This window comes from Aristolochia californica, unplaced genomic scaffold (assembly GCF_029961685.1).
Source record: "Aristolochia californica isolate CCGP_79_NKW_82.1479 unplaced genomic scaffold, dmAriCali1.0.hap1 SCAF_6, whole genome shotgun sequence".
NCBI classification, from domain to species: domain Eukaryota; kingdom Viridiplantae; phylum Streptophyta; class Magnoliopsida; order Piperales; family Aristolochiaceae; genus Aristolochia; species Aristolochia californica.
The window spans coordinates 37,418,846-37,436,063 of record NW_027182257.1 but is presented as its reverse complement, the minus strand read 5'-3'; the positions used below and the strand labels follow the sequence as shown (position 1 = coordinate 37,436,063).

The 17,218-nt window shown below is 42.6% G+C and overlaps 1 protein-coding gene across 3 annotated transcripts in view; it reads right to left on the bottom strand.

Annotated features, from left to right (window-relative positions):
* The window catches only part of LOC137934120 (DNA-directed RNA polymerase IV subunit 1), a 59,557-nt gene that overhangs the window by 26,716 nt on the left and 15,623 nt on the right, over positions 1 to 17,218 (bottom strand). For all 3 annotated transcript variants that reach the window (XM_068778356.1, XM_068778355.1, XM_068778357.1), the window contains one exon: positions 5,418 to 5,560. In XM_068778356.1, coding sequence (XP_068634457.1) covers positions 5,418 to 5,560 — 143 coding nt within the window. The remainder of the gene's footprint in view (positions 1 to 5,417; positions 5,561 to 17,218) is intronic.

Genomic DNA, 17,218 nt, shown 5'->3' with positions numbered 1-17,218 from the left:
ATCTTCATCCTGACTTGCCACGAAAATCCACAGTGCAAGAGGACATGCTGGACTGTCTCGTCGCACTCACCACAAAGGGGACAAGAAAGATCAGGGGCAGTGAAGCCTCTTCTATGAAGGTTGTTAGATGTAAGGATCTATTCTCTGATGGCCGACCACACGATTTTGCTTGGCACCGAGAGTTTCCAAGCCAGATTTGCCTTGTGCTCATGTATATTGTAGTCTAGCTTTCTAATATGAGAGTAAACAGAGACAACCGTGAATTAGCCATTAATGTTGGGCTTCCAAGTCAGTTTATCAATTGAATGCTCCCGGATAATAGTGTTGTTGAGTTTGGTAAGAAGAGAGCAAACTGCCGAAGATTCCTCATCATTTAGTCCCCGACAGAACGGGAGACTCCACGACTGACCCCTCCAAGAATCAGCCACTAAGCAAGAGTTAGCCACCCTATAGAGTCTCGGGAAGTCCTCCGAGATGGAGCAGGCACACTATTCATCCAACCAGAAGAGTATGGTCCTTCCATTGCCCGTGTGAAACTAGGTAGCATCTCTGAATATTGAGAGGAGCTTATAAATTGATTTCCATATCGAGGATAGGAGGCGAGCGGCACCACCCTCTCTCCACCAGGCACCTGAAAACTAAAGGTAGAATTTGACCATATTCCTCCATAGACTTGTATGCCTGGCGTTGGAAGTTCCAAATCCATTTTAGCATAAGAGCTTTGTTCATTTCCCTCGTAGGCCGGATGCCTAATCCTCCCCTATTATGAGGCAAGCAAATACCCTTCCAACTAACTGAATGGTATCTGAAGGTGTCTTCTGATCCTCTTTAGAGAAATCGTCGACGGATGGCGTCAATTTTGGAGCAAACGAAGGCCAGACAGTGCATAAATAATAACAGATAATTTGGCAGCCCTGCTAGACAAGACTTGAGGAGAGTGAGACGCCGCGTTGTAGATAAGAGCTTACCCCTCCAAGTGGCTAACCTCTTTTCAAATTTCTCAATGAGGGGGGACCATAGTGACGCCGAAGGCCGAGAATCAAAAAGTGGGAGCCCAAGATATGTAGCTAGCAAATTTTGCACAAAGCATCTCAAGTAGTCCGCCATATCCCCAAGCTCAGCTCGATCGATGTGGTATCCAAGAAGAGTGATTTTTCCCCAATTTATGTTCTAACTAGAAGCCAATTTAAATAATCCCAAAACAATATGCAGTTTTTTTATCTGATCCATAGTACCAACCCCGAAGCAAATAGTATCATCTGCAAACTGGAGGATCGGAATATCAAAGCTTGTGCAATCTGTCACGGAGAGGAGCCACGCAATGTTCTTGGCTGGGTAGATCAAGGAGGATAGATATTCTACTACCACATTGAAGAGCAAGGGGGAAAGGGGGTCGTCAATTTCTTGTTTATCATTGCCTTCACTCAACCTATCACTTGGTGAAATCTTTTCAAGCTATAACTAGTCTAGCCTCAAGTTTTGCCTTTGGTTTTTTATCTTGCCTTTCAGAATCGGTTTCATTCTGTAATTACATCTCTAAGCGTGAACTATATTCAGAAATAGAACACTTATGTCATTGGCTGCTAATTAGTTGGTTTAATATGGCTAGCTCTCGGTTTGGTGTCTGAATTAATCACTAATACAATAAACATGGAAAAGTATAATGGGAAATTTTATAGGAGGAGATGGCATGTCATTCGAGATGATGTTATTGCTATGATTCGCAATTTTCATCACAAGGGCCTAAAATACAAAAGTATGGGAGCATCATCCATTGCGTTGGTCCAAAAAAAGCCAATGTGGAACAGCCAACGGATTTACGCCCTATCTGCCTCGTAACGAGCACATACAAGATCATTACTTGCCTCTTAGTCCATAGTCTCAAAGCGGTTTTACCCCTGGTGATTCATCAAGGCCAATGTGGGTTTATCAAGGGGAGAAACATTCTCGACTCGGCCATGGCTGCCCATGAGCTCATTGACTTCTTTAAGAGATCTAGCTTGCCTAAATTTGCACTCAAACTGAACTTCAAAAAGGCTTTTGTCAGAGTCAATTGGTGCCTCATTGATAATCTTCTTAAGAGAATGAGATTTGGTTAGAAATGGAGGTTTTGGATTAACAGTTGTATATCCTCGACATCATACTCCATCCTCATTAACGGCACAGTCTGCGGCTACTTCAAGGGCACCCGTGGTATTCATCAAGGCGACCCCCTCTCCCCCATGCTATTTAAGGATATTGGTTGGATCTGTCCTATTGCTTCTCTGACTGAGTTCGATATCCCCATCCTCCAGGTTCACCAACGACACTATCTGCTTTGGAGAAGTTACTATGAATAAAATTCAGAAATTGAGGGCCTTGCTTGGCCTCTTTGAGCTATCTTCTAGACAGTTGATCAATTGGAGTAAAACTACCCTTATCAAATATCACATAGACCCCGTCAACCTCCAATCAATGGCGGACTATCTCAGTAGCTCCTTGGCCTCCCATTCCTTCCACCTAGCTTGGGCTACCTCTCTTCAACCTCAGGCCTCAAAATAATCTTTGGACCCCTCTTGTTGAACGGCACTGAGCAGTGGCTTGCTACATGGCATGGAAAGATTCTCACTAATGTTGAAAGGCTCACTTTGCTCAACTCTTCGGTCACGAGTTTGCCAAACTATTACCTTTCCTTCATTTCTTGCCCGACCTCAATATCCAACCGCATTGAAAGCACTAAAAAGAGATTCCTATGGATAGGCGCAGATGATACATTCAGGTACCATCTTGTCAGTTGGAATGAGGTTAATAGGCCTCGATCTCTTGGGGGTCTAGGCACTCAGCTTACAAAAGACATGAACTATGCTCTCTTGCTCAAATGGTTCTGGAAGTTCAATATGTCAAAGTTGTGGAGCTTAATTAACGTCTTACGCCGAGTTGGTGTGTGGGTCAACCTTCGCGGTAAGGTCGTCGTGGGGAGGGCGCTATTAGGGTTTTATCATCACCCGGAGTAAGATCCGCAGTTGGCGGCCGAGAAGAGGTTAGAGGAAAACACGTGTAAGTGTGTGTGATTTCTCTTGTAAACTATTCCATCTTCATAGTAGATTACTGCAGTGGCGGAAGACAGGACATAGTCTCACCTTGAGGCGAACCTATATAAATCTTGTTTGTATTCTCATGCTTTTTTTTTTTTCTTCTTCCACGATTATTATTATTGCTCTCGTTAGTTTGGAATTAAGGCGTTTAATTCCTAACACAATACTTACCCAAACAATCTACAAAAGCCCATGGTCGCCCCTAAGCTTCATTGGCAGGGTGAGTGGTGGCTTAGGGTAGGTAGACATCACAGGTTGTCAACTATTTGGAGATCTCTCACTCCTCTCCTTCCTATCTTTGAGTCGGCAGTGCGATTCTCTGTTGGTAATGGCCGCAAAATTCAATTCTGGAACGACTGGTGGTGTGGAGAAAAACCAATAAAGGATGCTATCAATGCTCTCTTTCCTATCACCCTCCTCTAGGACGTGCTTATTGTTGAAGCCCGAGGATTCAATGCATGTAACCTCCATTTCAAGCACAGACTTAATGATAATGAAACTGCTGATTTGTGCCGCCTCATGGCAAAACTTGAATCTGTTAAGATCAGTCCTTGCCTACCGATAAGTTGATCTAGCACCCTATGGAAAATGGATGTTTTTCGGTCTCTTCAGCTTTCTCCCTCATAGGAGGATGGTCCCTGAGCAGCACTAATCATGATGCGGCTATTGCTTGGATGCTATACCCCATAAAATCAGATTCTTCATTTGGACTGTCATCCTGAATAAAATTCTCATTGTGGACAATCTTCACAGGCAAGACAACCTCAGCCCATGCAGCCTTTGCCCCTTCTGCAATAATGATGATGACCGTTGATCACCTCCTCCTCCATTGTGCATACTCCTGGAGAGTTTGGATGGCTATCTTTCAGTTCATCGGCATCCAAATCGGCCTCCACAGAGACCTCATTGGAACCTTTCGGCTCGCTTTGGGTACCTCCCTCCCCAAAATTGGGAAGCTCCTCATCTCCGCTTGTCTCGCTCACATCCCTTAGTGGCTCTGGCTCGAAAGAAATAACCGTCGGTTCAACTGCAAATCTGGCAATGTGGATGACACTGTCAACAGCATCATTGGCCTCTCTCCTCTTGGCTCCACACCAAGGAGTTCTCTACCCTCGCATATGTCCCCCTCCAAATCAATTGGTGCATTCTCGCTCAAATGTCAGCTCCCCTAGACCCCCGGCCATGGTTGTGTGGTCTCCCCCACCCCCAGGGATTATCAAACTCAATTTTGATAGTAGCGCTCTTGGCTGCCCCGACATAGCTAGATTTGGTAGCGTTTTCAGAGATTCTATTGGCTCAGCTCTCATCACTTACTAGGGCCCTATGGAATTGCAGACTCCACGTCGGCTGAAGTATTTGCCCTCCTCCAAGAGCTTATCATTTTCAGAGACCATCTCTCCAGCCCTTTGTTCATTGAAAGCAATTCTATAGTGATCATTGGTTAGTGCTCTAGCTCGGTGTTGCCTTCTTGAAGGCACTGGCTAAACTTGTATTCTATTTTTTACATTACCTATGTAATCTCTTGTTTTTGGGCTCATGTGCCTTGATCTGCTAACTATTTTATTGATAAGCTAGCTAAGAGAGGGGCCTCCCTCCAATCTCTCATTCTTAAGAGAGGACCCCCTAAATCTTGTTCGCTTTTTGCTGCTCTTAATAAATTTTCGCACCATTACAAAAAAAAAAAAAAAAAAAATGGAGTTATCTGCGCTGAGTATATCTCATGAAATAAATCAAAGAGCAGATGTCTTCACCAAAGCGTTGGCTCCAGACAAGTTTATAAAAGTGTGTTGCAAGCTAGGCATCAATAACTTAAATGCACCTGCTTAAGGGGTAGTGTTAAAATTACAGTTGTTTATTTTATTAAGTGTAATAGCAGTTGTTCTGTCTTATTTAGTAGTTGTATCTAATTACTTAATTACTGTATTACCCTGACTTTAAGTGACTAAAGAACTTTTTAGTCTTATCTAACAAAAAGTCAGCAAAGTCATTATGGGTCAAGCAAATTTGATAATTCTTGATTTCCCTTTCTGTAAAACGCTCTCTTTCCTCTCTTTCTTCTTTTAACCATTGTATTCTCATCACTGCTTTCTCACACACAGTAACTGCAAAACAGTCCCTTCTTCTTTCATTTTGTTGTAGGAAATACATAATAGGAGACCCGAAAATTGTATCACAAAACACTAAATCAATAAGCAAAGTGCATAGACTACAATAAAATGACAAAGGTTATGGAAGTATATCTCAATTATGACAAAATTAACAACAAATGTTACTACAGTGAGTACCTTTGATAATTGTTCCAACTATGACAAATTTAACAACAAAGGTTACTGTGGTGAGTACCTTTGATAGTTGTTCTGAGAAGGTTTGGTAGCACCTCATCTCTTAGAGTGCCCAAATTATCATTGAACTCAGAGATTTCAACTGCTGCTGAGATACAAACCAGCCTAGGATCACCTTTTGATGAATCAATAAAGGAACACTCCCTGTTGTTGAACATTTTAAACCATGACCCTTCATTAGATAGATTATATAAATAAGCAATTTGTTAAGGAATAGTCTCACATGAATTATTTTTTTTGATGACTTTGATCCTCCTATTTTTATTTTGAGAAGAGTTGTAATTGTATTCAAAAAGAAAAATACAAACCTAGAGACTAAAAAGACATTTCCTCCACAACAAGATGTTGGAGGGTAACGCCTTTTTTAGCTTGAACATCGGCTAAATGATTAGCGGATCTTGGAACATGTTTCCAAGTACATAATAAAACAGAAGTTAAATTACAAATTTCATCAAAAATCTTCCAATGACGCCAAGGAGGTTTTGATGGCTTGGAGCACCGGTTTATAATAACTTGAGAATCCCCTTCAATCAAGAGAGCACCGTCCTTTTTTTGTTTGAAGAGCTTCAGCCCGTTGAGCAAGCCATGTAATTCCGCACAAGTAGAGTCTGATACTCCAATTGGACCCGCATAAGTGAAGAGAAGATTCGCTTGATTATCGTGAATTACTCCACCAAATCCAGCTAGGCCCGGACAACCTAAAGCACTTCCATCAAAATTTAATTTAAAGTGTCCAAGAGGAGGTCTAGTCCATTCTAACATAATAGGAACCTTCGAAATAAGAGACATTTTCGCAACATTTCTCCAATTTTCCCTCATATTTGTTGCTCTTAGATCACAGAATTCTTTGCGAAGGAGAACCCAAGAGCTAACTTGACCAACTATTTGATCACAAAGAATATTCCGAGGAATAGCTTTCTGATTGAATTTGCGATTATTTCTTTCTTTCCATAAATTCCACGCAATGTGTCCAACACAACAAGATATTAAGATTTTCCCTAACTTCGGAAGACGAGAGCTAACCAAAGTTAAAATAGTGTTTTGCAAATCTTGCGAAGGGCAATATAATAAACCAATCTTGTCCATTAATTCGGTCCAAATCTTATGAGCATATTCGCAATGTAGAAGCGCGTGATCTGCTGTTTCAGGAGATGTGTTGCAAAATGGGCATTCTGGATTGGAAATATTAATGCCTCGTCTTTGCAAAGCGTCAGAAGTTAAGATTTTCTTACGACATACCGTCCAGATGAAAAATTTAATGCGAGGAGGAATCGGGAGCGACCATGCAAAAGCAGCAGGATGTTCTGCGTGAAGAGGCGGGTATGAAATCATATGATGGTACGTTGAGGCTGTAGAGAACATACCTTGTTTGTTGGGCGTCCAGATGAGTGTATCGGCAGAATTTTTTAAGGCCACACCAGAAAGTAAATTGATCAGACCAGTAGCTTCAACAGCTTCAGAGTCATTTAATGCCCGCCTGAGATGAAGATTCCAACCACCCGAAGACTGCCAATGGTCAGAAATCATTGAACTACGAGATCTTGACAGTTGGAATAAAAGAGGATAACTTTCCTCTAAACAACTAGCCCCGATCCACCAATCCGACCAGAAAAGAGTATTTGTACCACTCCCAATATAGCATTTGACGGCAGATTTGAAGGTTGGTAAGAGTTTGGCAATTTTCTTCCAAACAGGGGATAACTTGTAAAATCTTCCCCCATCCGTCCACCAGCCATTCTCTTTTCCGGATTTAATTGCAACCATTCGGCGCCACAGTAGATTGGGTTGCATGTTGAACTTCCAAAACCACTTTAATAGCAGAGACTTGTTGGTGGTAGCAACGTCGCGAATCCCGAGGCCCCCCATTACAATTGGTTTACAAACATCTACCCATTTTACAAGATTAAACTTTTTTTCCCCATTTGGCCCATCCCATAAAAATCTTCTTTTCAAGAATTCAATTCTATCCCGAATAGAAGTTGGACAATGGTACAAAGATAAGAAATAGGATGGAATTCCATGAAGGCATGATTTAATTAGAACCAGTTTACCAGCTTTGGATAAAAATTTTCCTTTCCAAGAAGCCAGACGCTTCTCAAGCCTCTCAACAACCGGAAACCAAGAATTTTTCGAAGGCAGGAAAGGAGTCAAAAGTAAGCCCAGATATGGACTCGGAACTGATGCTACCTTACAGCCCAGATAGTTCGCCATTGAGTTGAGAATAGAAGCGTCAATATAAAATCCAAAGATTGTTGTTTTCTCCCAGCTTATCTTTTGACCAGACGTCATTTCAAAGATGCTCAAGATTGCTTTCATGTGTTTTATTTGTCTCATGGACCCTTCTCCAAAAAAAATAGAATCATCTGCAAACTGAAGAATGGGAACGTCTTGGATTGGATCAGAAAAAATAGGACTGAGCCAACCTGAACGTTTAGCAAACCGGATCATAGAGGTAAGGTATTCTCCAATGAGAGTAAAAATAAATGGAGAAATGGGGTCTCCTTGTCTGATCCCCTAGAGGCTTTGAAATATCCTCGGGGTTTCCCATTTACCAAAACAGAATATGAAGGAGAGGAAATACAGCTCCTCATCCAAAATTTCCATCTTGTACCAAAACCCATACGGTCAAAAAGATAATCCACCAGTTTCCAATCAACCCGGTCAAAGGCTTTCTCAAAATCAATTTTCAGAACAAACCTAGGAAGGGAAGATTTTTTGAACGAATCAAGAAGTTCATGAGTAGTTAGAGAAGAATCCAAGATGTTTCTGTCTCGGATAAAAGCACTTTGACAAGGATTAATTACCTTGTAAAGGACAGCTTTTAGCCAATTAGCCAATAGACGTCCAATAATTTTATATGAACTGGAAGTGAGACTAATAGGCCGAAAATCTTTAGGCTCCTCCGAATTTGTTTTTTTAGGAATAAGCGCAATAAAAGATGCGCCGATTCCAGAGTGAGTAATTCCCACTTGGTGAAAATTGTGAACGAAGGCACATACATCATTTTTTAACAGATCCCAAAAACAGTGATAAAACTCACCATTAAAGCCATCTAGTCCGAGGGCTTTATCTTTAGGAAGGCCAAGCACAGCCCGTTCAATTTCTTCTGAGGAGAATGGTTTTTCAAGATCAACAGCGTCTTCAGTTGAGATGCGCTCGAAATCGAGCTGATGGATTTTTGGTCTTCTGAAACAGATTTCTGAATATAGCTCTGAGAAATACTTCACCCAAAGGTTAGAAATGGAGGCACTATCCGTTACCACTTGGTCTCCGTTACAGAGAGCAGTGATACGGTTAGTCCTCCTCCTGGCCGAGGCGATGGAACGGAAAAACTTTGTGTTTCCATCACCCTCAGCCATCCAACGAAATCTTGAACGTTGTTTCCAACGGACAGAATCAGAATGAAGAAACGTACGCTATTCAGCATTTAAATTATTTCTAATCAAAAAATCAGTAGGAGAGATTAACCTTTGTTCCTCCAGTAGATCCAACTCAGAAATGCGGCGACGAATCGAATCTTTCTGGGAAGCAGCAGAAACTCGGTGATTTTTATCCCACATTTTGATCTTTGTCTTGAGGGTTTTCAGTTTCCGAGGGAGGGCCCAGCCCGAGTTCGGATGATTTTTCAATTCGAGCCACCATGATTTCAAAGAAGGGATGAAAGCCTTGGTTAATAACCAGGCATTCTCAAACCGAAAGGGAGATCTTTCCCATGCAACAGGCCGAGAATTGAGTTGAATAGGCCAATGGTCAGATCCTATTTTGTTTAGGACTTGGCCAGAGGTGTTGGGAAAAAGGAGGTTTCATTCTATATTGGCAAAAAATCTGTCCAATTTAGACAAAATGGGGGGGTTCTGACAATTTGTCCAAGTGAATTTTTTCCCCAATAGAGGAACCTCGGAAAGAGCAACACTATTGATAAAGTCAGAAAAAGCTCTCATGGTTGATGAGGTTCGGGAGGCAGGAGGACTTTTGTCAGAGCAAAGTAATGTCGCATTGAAGTCTCCTCCAATGAGCCAAGGGAGGTCCCACAATTGGACAAGCTGAAAGATTTCCTCCCAGAAAGATGCTCGGTCACGGTAACGAGTAGGCCCATATATGCCAGCTAGAGCCCAAGAAGTACCGAGGTTGTGATCCCGGAGCTGGATACCGATTGAGTATCGCCCCGGAAGGACGGAAATAGCATCAAAAGCAGTTGGATCCCAGATGACAATAATGCCCCCAGAATGGCCAATTGCACCCACATGCGCCCACGCTGGGTTGGAGTCATACCATATATTACACACAATTGAGTAATCAAAAGACTGTATCTTCGTTTCAAGAAGTATAGCAATTTTTGGTTTAACATCAAAAAGCGCTGCTCTGACGAGGGCACGCTTGGCCAGAGAGCCGAGACCTCTTACATTCCATGATAGAACGATCATGGGGAACGGTGGGAGTTGATATTTCGCTCCACAGCGCCAGCTTCAGTGTATCCTGCACAAAAGATGTTGGCAAGCTTCGTCATTTCTGAAAATTCTTCTCGAGGAAAGTCTTGTTCCTGTTCCAGCAGGAACAGGAGGAGCTCATCCCGTGGATTGGGAGTGAAGGCCTTGGCTAGGGTAGATTCAGAGGCTATAGTTGGGGGGAGGTCGGACCAAATTGGAGGGATTCCAGAGGCTATAGCAGGGGGGAGATCGTACCAATCATGGGGAAATTCCATTGGAAGGACAGGAGGGGGACTTGGAGGGGGGGAAGGTGGGGGGGTAGTGTCTTTGATTTTATCTTTGTCAGTGTTTTTTTCAGAAGGTGCGGGGTTACCGAATTTGGCTTTAGTTTTCCCTGCTTCTTTTTTCCTGGAGTAGGTATACCGGAAAGGGGTGTTGGCAATTTGTTTTCCAGTATTGGTGTGGAAGGGAGGGGTGAAGGCTTTGGGGTTTGGGTTTTCCATGGTGTCCGAGTGGGGGAAGATAATACGAAGGGGGGTGGGGCAGAGGATAGTGGGAGAGTGAATATATAAGGGGGGAGGGGAGTAAAAGGGGGGTTCGAAATCCCAAATGGATTCATTAGAGAGGAGGGATGGCCTTAGCAGGGCTCGAGGGGTGGCCGTATAAGGGGAGATTTGAGTCAGAGAGGGAGGGCCTGATGGGACGGCGAGAGGAGCAGGATGCTGGGATGGATGGGATGGGTGGTGTGGAAGGTTTGAGGTCGGGGGGGTCGCAGAGGGAGATCCTCAATAAGGAGCCGAGAATGTGGGTGAAAGTGGGGGGGAAAGGGGATTTATCGAGTTAGAGAAGTTGCGGGACGGGAATGCCAGGTGAGGGGTGCGGCTTCGGGAAAAGGAAGATTTAGGCGGCGGAGGGGAGGGGAGGGATTTAAAAGTGAAAGGACGGGAGGGTGGCGTGATGTGGACTGAGGGGTTGACGTACGGCAGGCTTCAGGAAAAGGAAGATTTAGGCGGCAGAGGGGAGGGGAGGGATTTAAAAGTGGAAGGACGGGAAGGTGGCGTGATGTGGACTGAGGGGTTGACGTATGGCAGGCGAGTAGTACTGCTTCGGGAAACGAGAAGCGGCGGAGGTGAAAAGGTTGATGTAGAAAGGAAAGGACGGGGCGACGGCGTGATGTAGACTGGGTTTTGGAAATTGACATATGGCAGGCGAGTGGTAATGGTTTGGGAATCTAGGAGCGGCAGAGCGAAAGGGGGTGATGTAGAGAGAAAAGTACGGGGCGACAGTGTGATGTCAACTGAAGGGTGTTGGAGGTTGATGTATGGCAAGCGAGTGGTACTGCTTCGGGAATCGAGGTGCGGCGGTAGGGAAGGGGTTGATGTAGAAAGGAAATGACGGGGCGACGACGTGATGTGGACTGAGGGGCTCTGGAAGTTGATGAGGTCGACGTTTGTGGATTTGATGGTTGAAAAGGTGTTTTTTTTATGTGTAAAAGTATGGTGCGGGGCTCGAGGTTGCCAGATCGGAGGGGCATGGGAAATGTCAATGATTTGAGAGGGTGATGATGGTTTTTGGTAAATGGAGAGGTAGGTATGTGGGGGAAAGTGTTTCTTTTTTTGGTTTTTGTGTCGAGGTGAGGTAGAGTTTGACAGTGATGGATGTGAGCATGGGGAGGTAATAATCCCCTTGTCAGGATGTGTCTGTAGATCGGGTTGAGAGATCCTGTCAGATTTTGGATTTGGGGAGTGGTGTATTGCAGATGTTTTGGGATTGGGGATTGGCACTGTGGCCAAGGGCGATTTCAGAGATGGGATTTTGTCTGCGGAGGCATTTATGTGGATAGAATCTTTTTCGGTGGAGGCAGTAAGAGGGTTACTGTGAACTGGTGGTGATTGGACTGTTTCGGGATATGGGGATTGATTTTGTGTGGTTGGATTTTTTTATTTTTTTTCGGAACCCATGTCCAATTGAACTCCGAGTGATGCTTCCGAGTCAGCAACTGGCAAATCGGCTGAGTCTGGGTTTTGTTTTCTTCCGAGTTGGCTGCCGGGAGGGTTTCCAGATCTCCGAATTCCATGGAGACCCAGATCATGGTTTTTCCGCAGGAGATATGAAAAAACTGTAAACCACTTACCGGTGATTTTGGCCGGATGAAATTTTTTTCTTTGTGAAGCTGCGTTGGCTGGCTTTTGGCCCAAATAATCTCTCCAAATTCTTTTGTGAGACATTCCAGAGTATGCCGGCATCGGATTTCCACCGGAAGACCTTTGACGATCACCCATTGCCCCGAGATGGGGACTGTGAGTTCTGGGCTCCAATTGGTCATGTGGAGGATCGTTGAAATAGTCTCTGCCTTCAGTGAATGTAGTCTCTTGTGGTCCTCCTCCGAATGGCAGTTGATGATCCAACTCCTCTCATGAGCTTTGATGATGGCTGTGAACGTGATATTTCGTTTTTGCAGCCATTCTTGGAGTTGTCTTCTGGTGAAAAAAATTTCCGGGTCTTCCAAAAGCACTGCCAGGGACATTTTGCGCTTGCCCTCAGTTTCAATGTGGGCTGGCAGGGATATAGAGAATTGGTTTTTCTGGGGTGAGAATTGGGGGAGTGGTGTTGGTGGTGGCATTGGATAATTGGTTTCGCAAACCTGAGTCTTCTCTGGTGGAGGATCCGGTGGGAGCGACAGAATTGTCTGGTGTGAAGCGCTGGGTTGTGAGTGGATTTTTGGTGGGGTGGCTAGCTGCTGGAGAATTTGATCAAAGCGTTTCCAACCCATTCCAGAAGTGGAGGGCTGTGGGAGAAAAATCATACCCATTATCATTTGGCCACGTCTTTGGTGGATGACGCATTGAAGAAGTCCTCCATGATACTGGCTGTGTACTTGGAATTCCAGATCGCCGGTGAGGAGTGATCTGCTGTATTTTCTTCCCGTGTTTCCTACTTGGACTTTCCTGAAAATGTCTAGGAAAAAACTGATTGCGGAGATCGGGAGGGAGATGTATGATTTTTTTTCCCCTCTTGTGCATGAATCTGGATGGCCTCCCCACTCTTCTCCTTCCTCTTTCGAAAAGTCAGCTTTGCTTTTCCATTCCGGAATTCGTATCTGGTCGGATCCTCCACAAGGATCCTTCGGCGTGAGGATTTCGAGATTACAATTTGCCATCTCTCGCCTGAACTATCTTCAGAGTCAATAACTTCCTTTTCCCTCTTTTCTTCTTCTTCCGGTTGTCTACCTTTTCGTTGCTGCTGCTGCCGGTGCTGCTTCCCCAGACTGGTTCGATCTTCGCCTCTTCCTGGGTGCTGTCCGACTAGAGGTGCTGGATCAGAGGGAGTGGTCGTTGAGTGGGAGTTACTTCGTTCCCCAGATGGTTGGTGGGAGGAAATTACTCCTTGATCGACCCCTCGTCCAGCCATTCTCTCATTAGCATGAATATGCAACCATCCAGAGCTGCACATTCAAGTTGATGTAATTTCCATTCTGATTTCTGAGAAACAATACAAATTGTCTCACATGAATTATTGAAATCAAAGATCTTGAGTTTATTAGTTGGTAGAAGAGGTTTCCTAAGTGGCTAATCATTTTGGGATGGGCCTTGGACCCAATTAACAAGGTATCAGAGCAAGTACTCGTATGTGGGCATTCCACCTAAATTATCCACGTGCCTACACGTGAGGGGGAGTGATAAAGAATAGTTCCACATGGATTAGTGAGATCAAGGATCGTGAGTTTATTATTTGGCAAAAGAGGTTTCCTAAGTGGCAAGTCATTTTGGGATGGGCCTTGGACCCAATTTAACACAATTTTTCTAGGAGCAGAAAATAAGTAGCAAGAAAATAGAAAAGAGACGTAATATTCATGTAGAAAATATTTCTGTTATATGCAATACTATACCACTGTTTAGTGAAATTTTCTTTTCAAAACAGCACAAGTTTCATAGGATCCCAAAGGAAGATATTAAGTTTAGGCTTATTTTGAAAGAGGATTAGTTATTTGAGTTTTTGTATTCATATAAGGACCTCCTATAGAGTCACAAAGAAATGTTAAAGGGGCTAAGTGAATGAAAATTGTGCATCAGTAAAAAAATCCAGAGGTCTGTAGTTGTGCATGTGTTCTACGTCTCAAGCTAGTTGTCTGAGAGGGAGAGTCATTCTGTGGGGAAGAATAGTCCAACATTAGTTTGAACTGAAAATATCTCATGCTTATTAGTAGGCATCAGAGCTGACCAAAGCCTATGTTTCTATTTTATTTGGCCCCTATGTTTGTTGTTGAGTGTGAAAAAATCCCACACTGAAAACTGTTAAGCAAAGCTAATGGGTTATAAGATTGAACAATTGAGCAATAGGCTTCCTAACTGGTCAATCATTTTGGGTGGAACCGGGCTCAATCCAAAATTTGTCATCTATGACCCGTGTGTGAAAGTTCCCATGTCTTAAGCTAGGTTGCTAAATGTGAAGGGGGAGGATTGGTGGTAAAAACTGTCAACCAATCTACATTTGTAATTAGTTCTATGTCCCAAGCTAGTTGTCTTAAGAGTGTAAATCACATTGTCTATAGGAGAATAGTCTATATTGGAGTGGGCTTGAAAATCCTATGCTTATTAGTTGGGACAAGACCTCTTTACTCATCTAATCATCTTGTTAAAATACAAGTGCAGGGGTATTTTGGTCAATTTCCATATTTTCCACATTACATTTTCTCTTATAGTATGGCTACTAGATAGAGAATGTCTTATTTTATCTCTAGTTAAATTTTCATTCAATTTAGACATGTATTTAGGAGATGTAATTTTGAGTTTTGAGTGGCATTTTTGTCCTTTTGTAAATTTTCACCTAAACCCTGATTATAAAGAACCTGGAAGGCCTTTCTGGCTAGGATTCCAAGGCAGCAAACCTGTTCCTCTTCCAGAACTTTTTTTCCTTTTCTATTTTCTCTCCAAATCACATATTTTTATGGTATCAGAGCAGTAACGCAAGTCTTAGGCAGGTTCCTTTCGATTTTGTAGATCTTCTCTCCATTTTCAGCAATCTCCTTTAAGATTTTTCCCAGATTTCTGGACTGGTAGGGTAAAAATTCCATTTTTTTCCTTTTTCTGCCTATCTTAGCCTAGTGGCTAATAATTACTGTTTCTATTTGATTTATTGTTGGGATTTACAAATGTTTGATGATCTCAATTTGAGGAAATTTCTCAAATCTGCCTGCATCATTAACCAAATATTTGCATCATCGTCCTGGTTTTTTGCAATTACGTCATTCTTTCATCGATTTATGGTCTCAATTGCTGAAATTGCTCACTATAGGTTCAAAATTGAGTGAATTGAGTGCTGAATTGCCCTAATTGAGTTTGGTGTGGGGCCCACTTGACTGCACAAGCATAGAAATTTGGATAAAGTGTTTCCCTTTGGTTAATTGACGCTCTAGTGTACTAAATTGTGGTGTTTGGTGATATTTAATGGTTGATTCTAGCACACAAGTTGTTGTCCAAAGGACTACTGAGAGCTCGGATGTGAAATTCTCTCAGTCTATTCAGATAACTACGATCCAGTTCAATTGATAGAATTATGTAAACTAGTCCAGATCAATTTTGATGTATTTGAGGGCCAAAAGAATGGCAAAATATATAATCGATGATCCCTCGATGCCTGTTAGTGAAGATTGGGTGTCAAAAGATAATTTAGTAACGACCTGGTTAGTCAATAGTATGGAATCCAGATTTAGTGACCAGATTTTGAGTTGCAGTACTGCTGTGGACTACTTTGGCTTCCATTTTGTCTAAAGAAAGTAATTTTTCAAGGATCTATGAATTATATGTAAAGTTCTTTAATATGAAGCTTGGAGGTAGATCAGTGACAGATTATTTCACTGAGATGAGGATATTACTACATAAGATTAAAGGTATTTATAAGAAAGAAAATCATATTCAAGTAGCCCGATTTTTGGATGTTTTAGGCCCTGAGTATGATGCTATTAGAGCTCGGTTGTTGGTCAATGAGGATGTAACCACCCCTGAGCAAGCCTTTAATAGAGTTCTTCGAGTTAAAGGTGCAGTTGTAAATAAGAATGAGTCAGGTGGAGTTCTGTCAAAAGCAGCTACTCTTAACCTTTAATCTTCTACTAGTAAGCCTGATGGTCAGTTTCATGGTGGTAATAGTAGAGGTAGAGGTCACTCTTACTCTACCTATGGTCGTGGCCGAAATGATCGGGGGGATCGAAAATGTGTTCATTGTGGTAGGACTAATCATATTTCTGAGAAAACTGGGAAAAAATTGGTAAGCCTACCGGGGCCAACTCTATAGTCACAGATAAGGACACCTCCTCACACACTGGATCCTATGAGGAAATTCAGCAATTATTACAGCATCTAGGACAACTGACTACTTCATCTACTACTTCTCAGACTACCGAGACTCCTCCTTCCTCACTGAGTGCCACGATGGCTAGTACAAGTACGAATGCACTGAATGTGTCTCACTCCCCCTCTCGGATCATTGATTCAAGAGCCTCTACACACATGTCAAGTATGTCTTCCCTATTTCAATCCATTAGTTCATCTCATTCATATCGTCGAGTTACTTTAGTTGATGGATCCACCTCTCCCATTCAAGGGGAGGGTACAGTTCACACTACTCCATAAATATCCATAGATTATGTTTTATTTGTACCAAAGTTTCCAGTTAATATCTTGTTTGTGAGTCATATAACTAAATCCTTAAACTGTTCAGTAATCTTTTATCCAACTTCTTGTGTTTTCCAAGACCTACAGACGAAGAGGACGATTGGTTTAGGACATGAGAAAGGAGGGCTCTACATACTGGATGATATATCTTCTTCTCAAGTTATAGCTCTCACTACTGCAAATTCTTCTTACTTGTGGCATTTGTACTTGGGACAACCCTCACCAGCTAAGTTGTGTCAGTATTTTCTTTCTTTGTCAACCGATATTTCATTTGATTGTGAATCCTATCAGCTGGGAAAGCATCATCGCTCCATTTTTCGAGTTAGTTCTAGTCTAAGCACCAAGTTGTTTGAATTAGTCCACTCTGATGTATGGGGTCCATGTCGGATTCCTAGCCCATTTGGTTTTAAGTATTTGTGTCGTTCATTGATGATTTCAGTAGAGTCACTTGGGTGTATCTCCTAGGGAGAAATTCGAAGTATTTGATGTATTCCTTAATTTTTTCAATGAAATAAAAACCCAATTGGGTGTTTGTGTTCTTGTGCTTCGTATTGACAATGGTTTGGAATATCTTAACCATAAACTTTCAGTATTTTGTGTTTCTCAGGTTATTACCCATCAAACGTATTGCCCTTATACACCACAACAAAATGGGATGGCTAAACGTAAAAACAGACATCTCCTTGAGGTTACAAGGACACTAT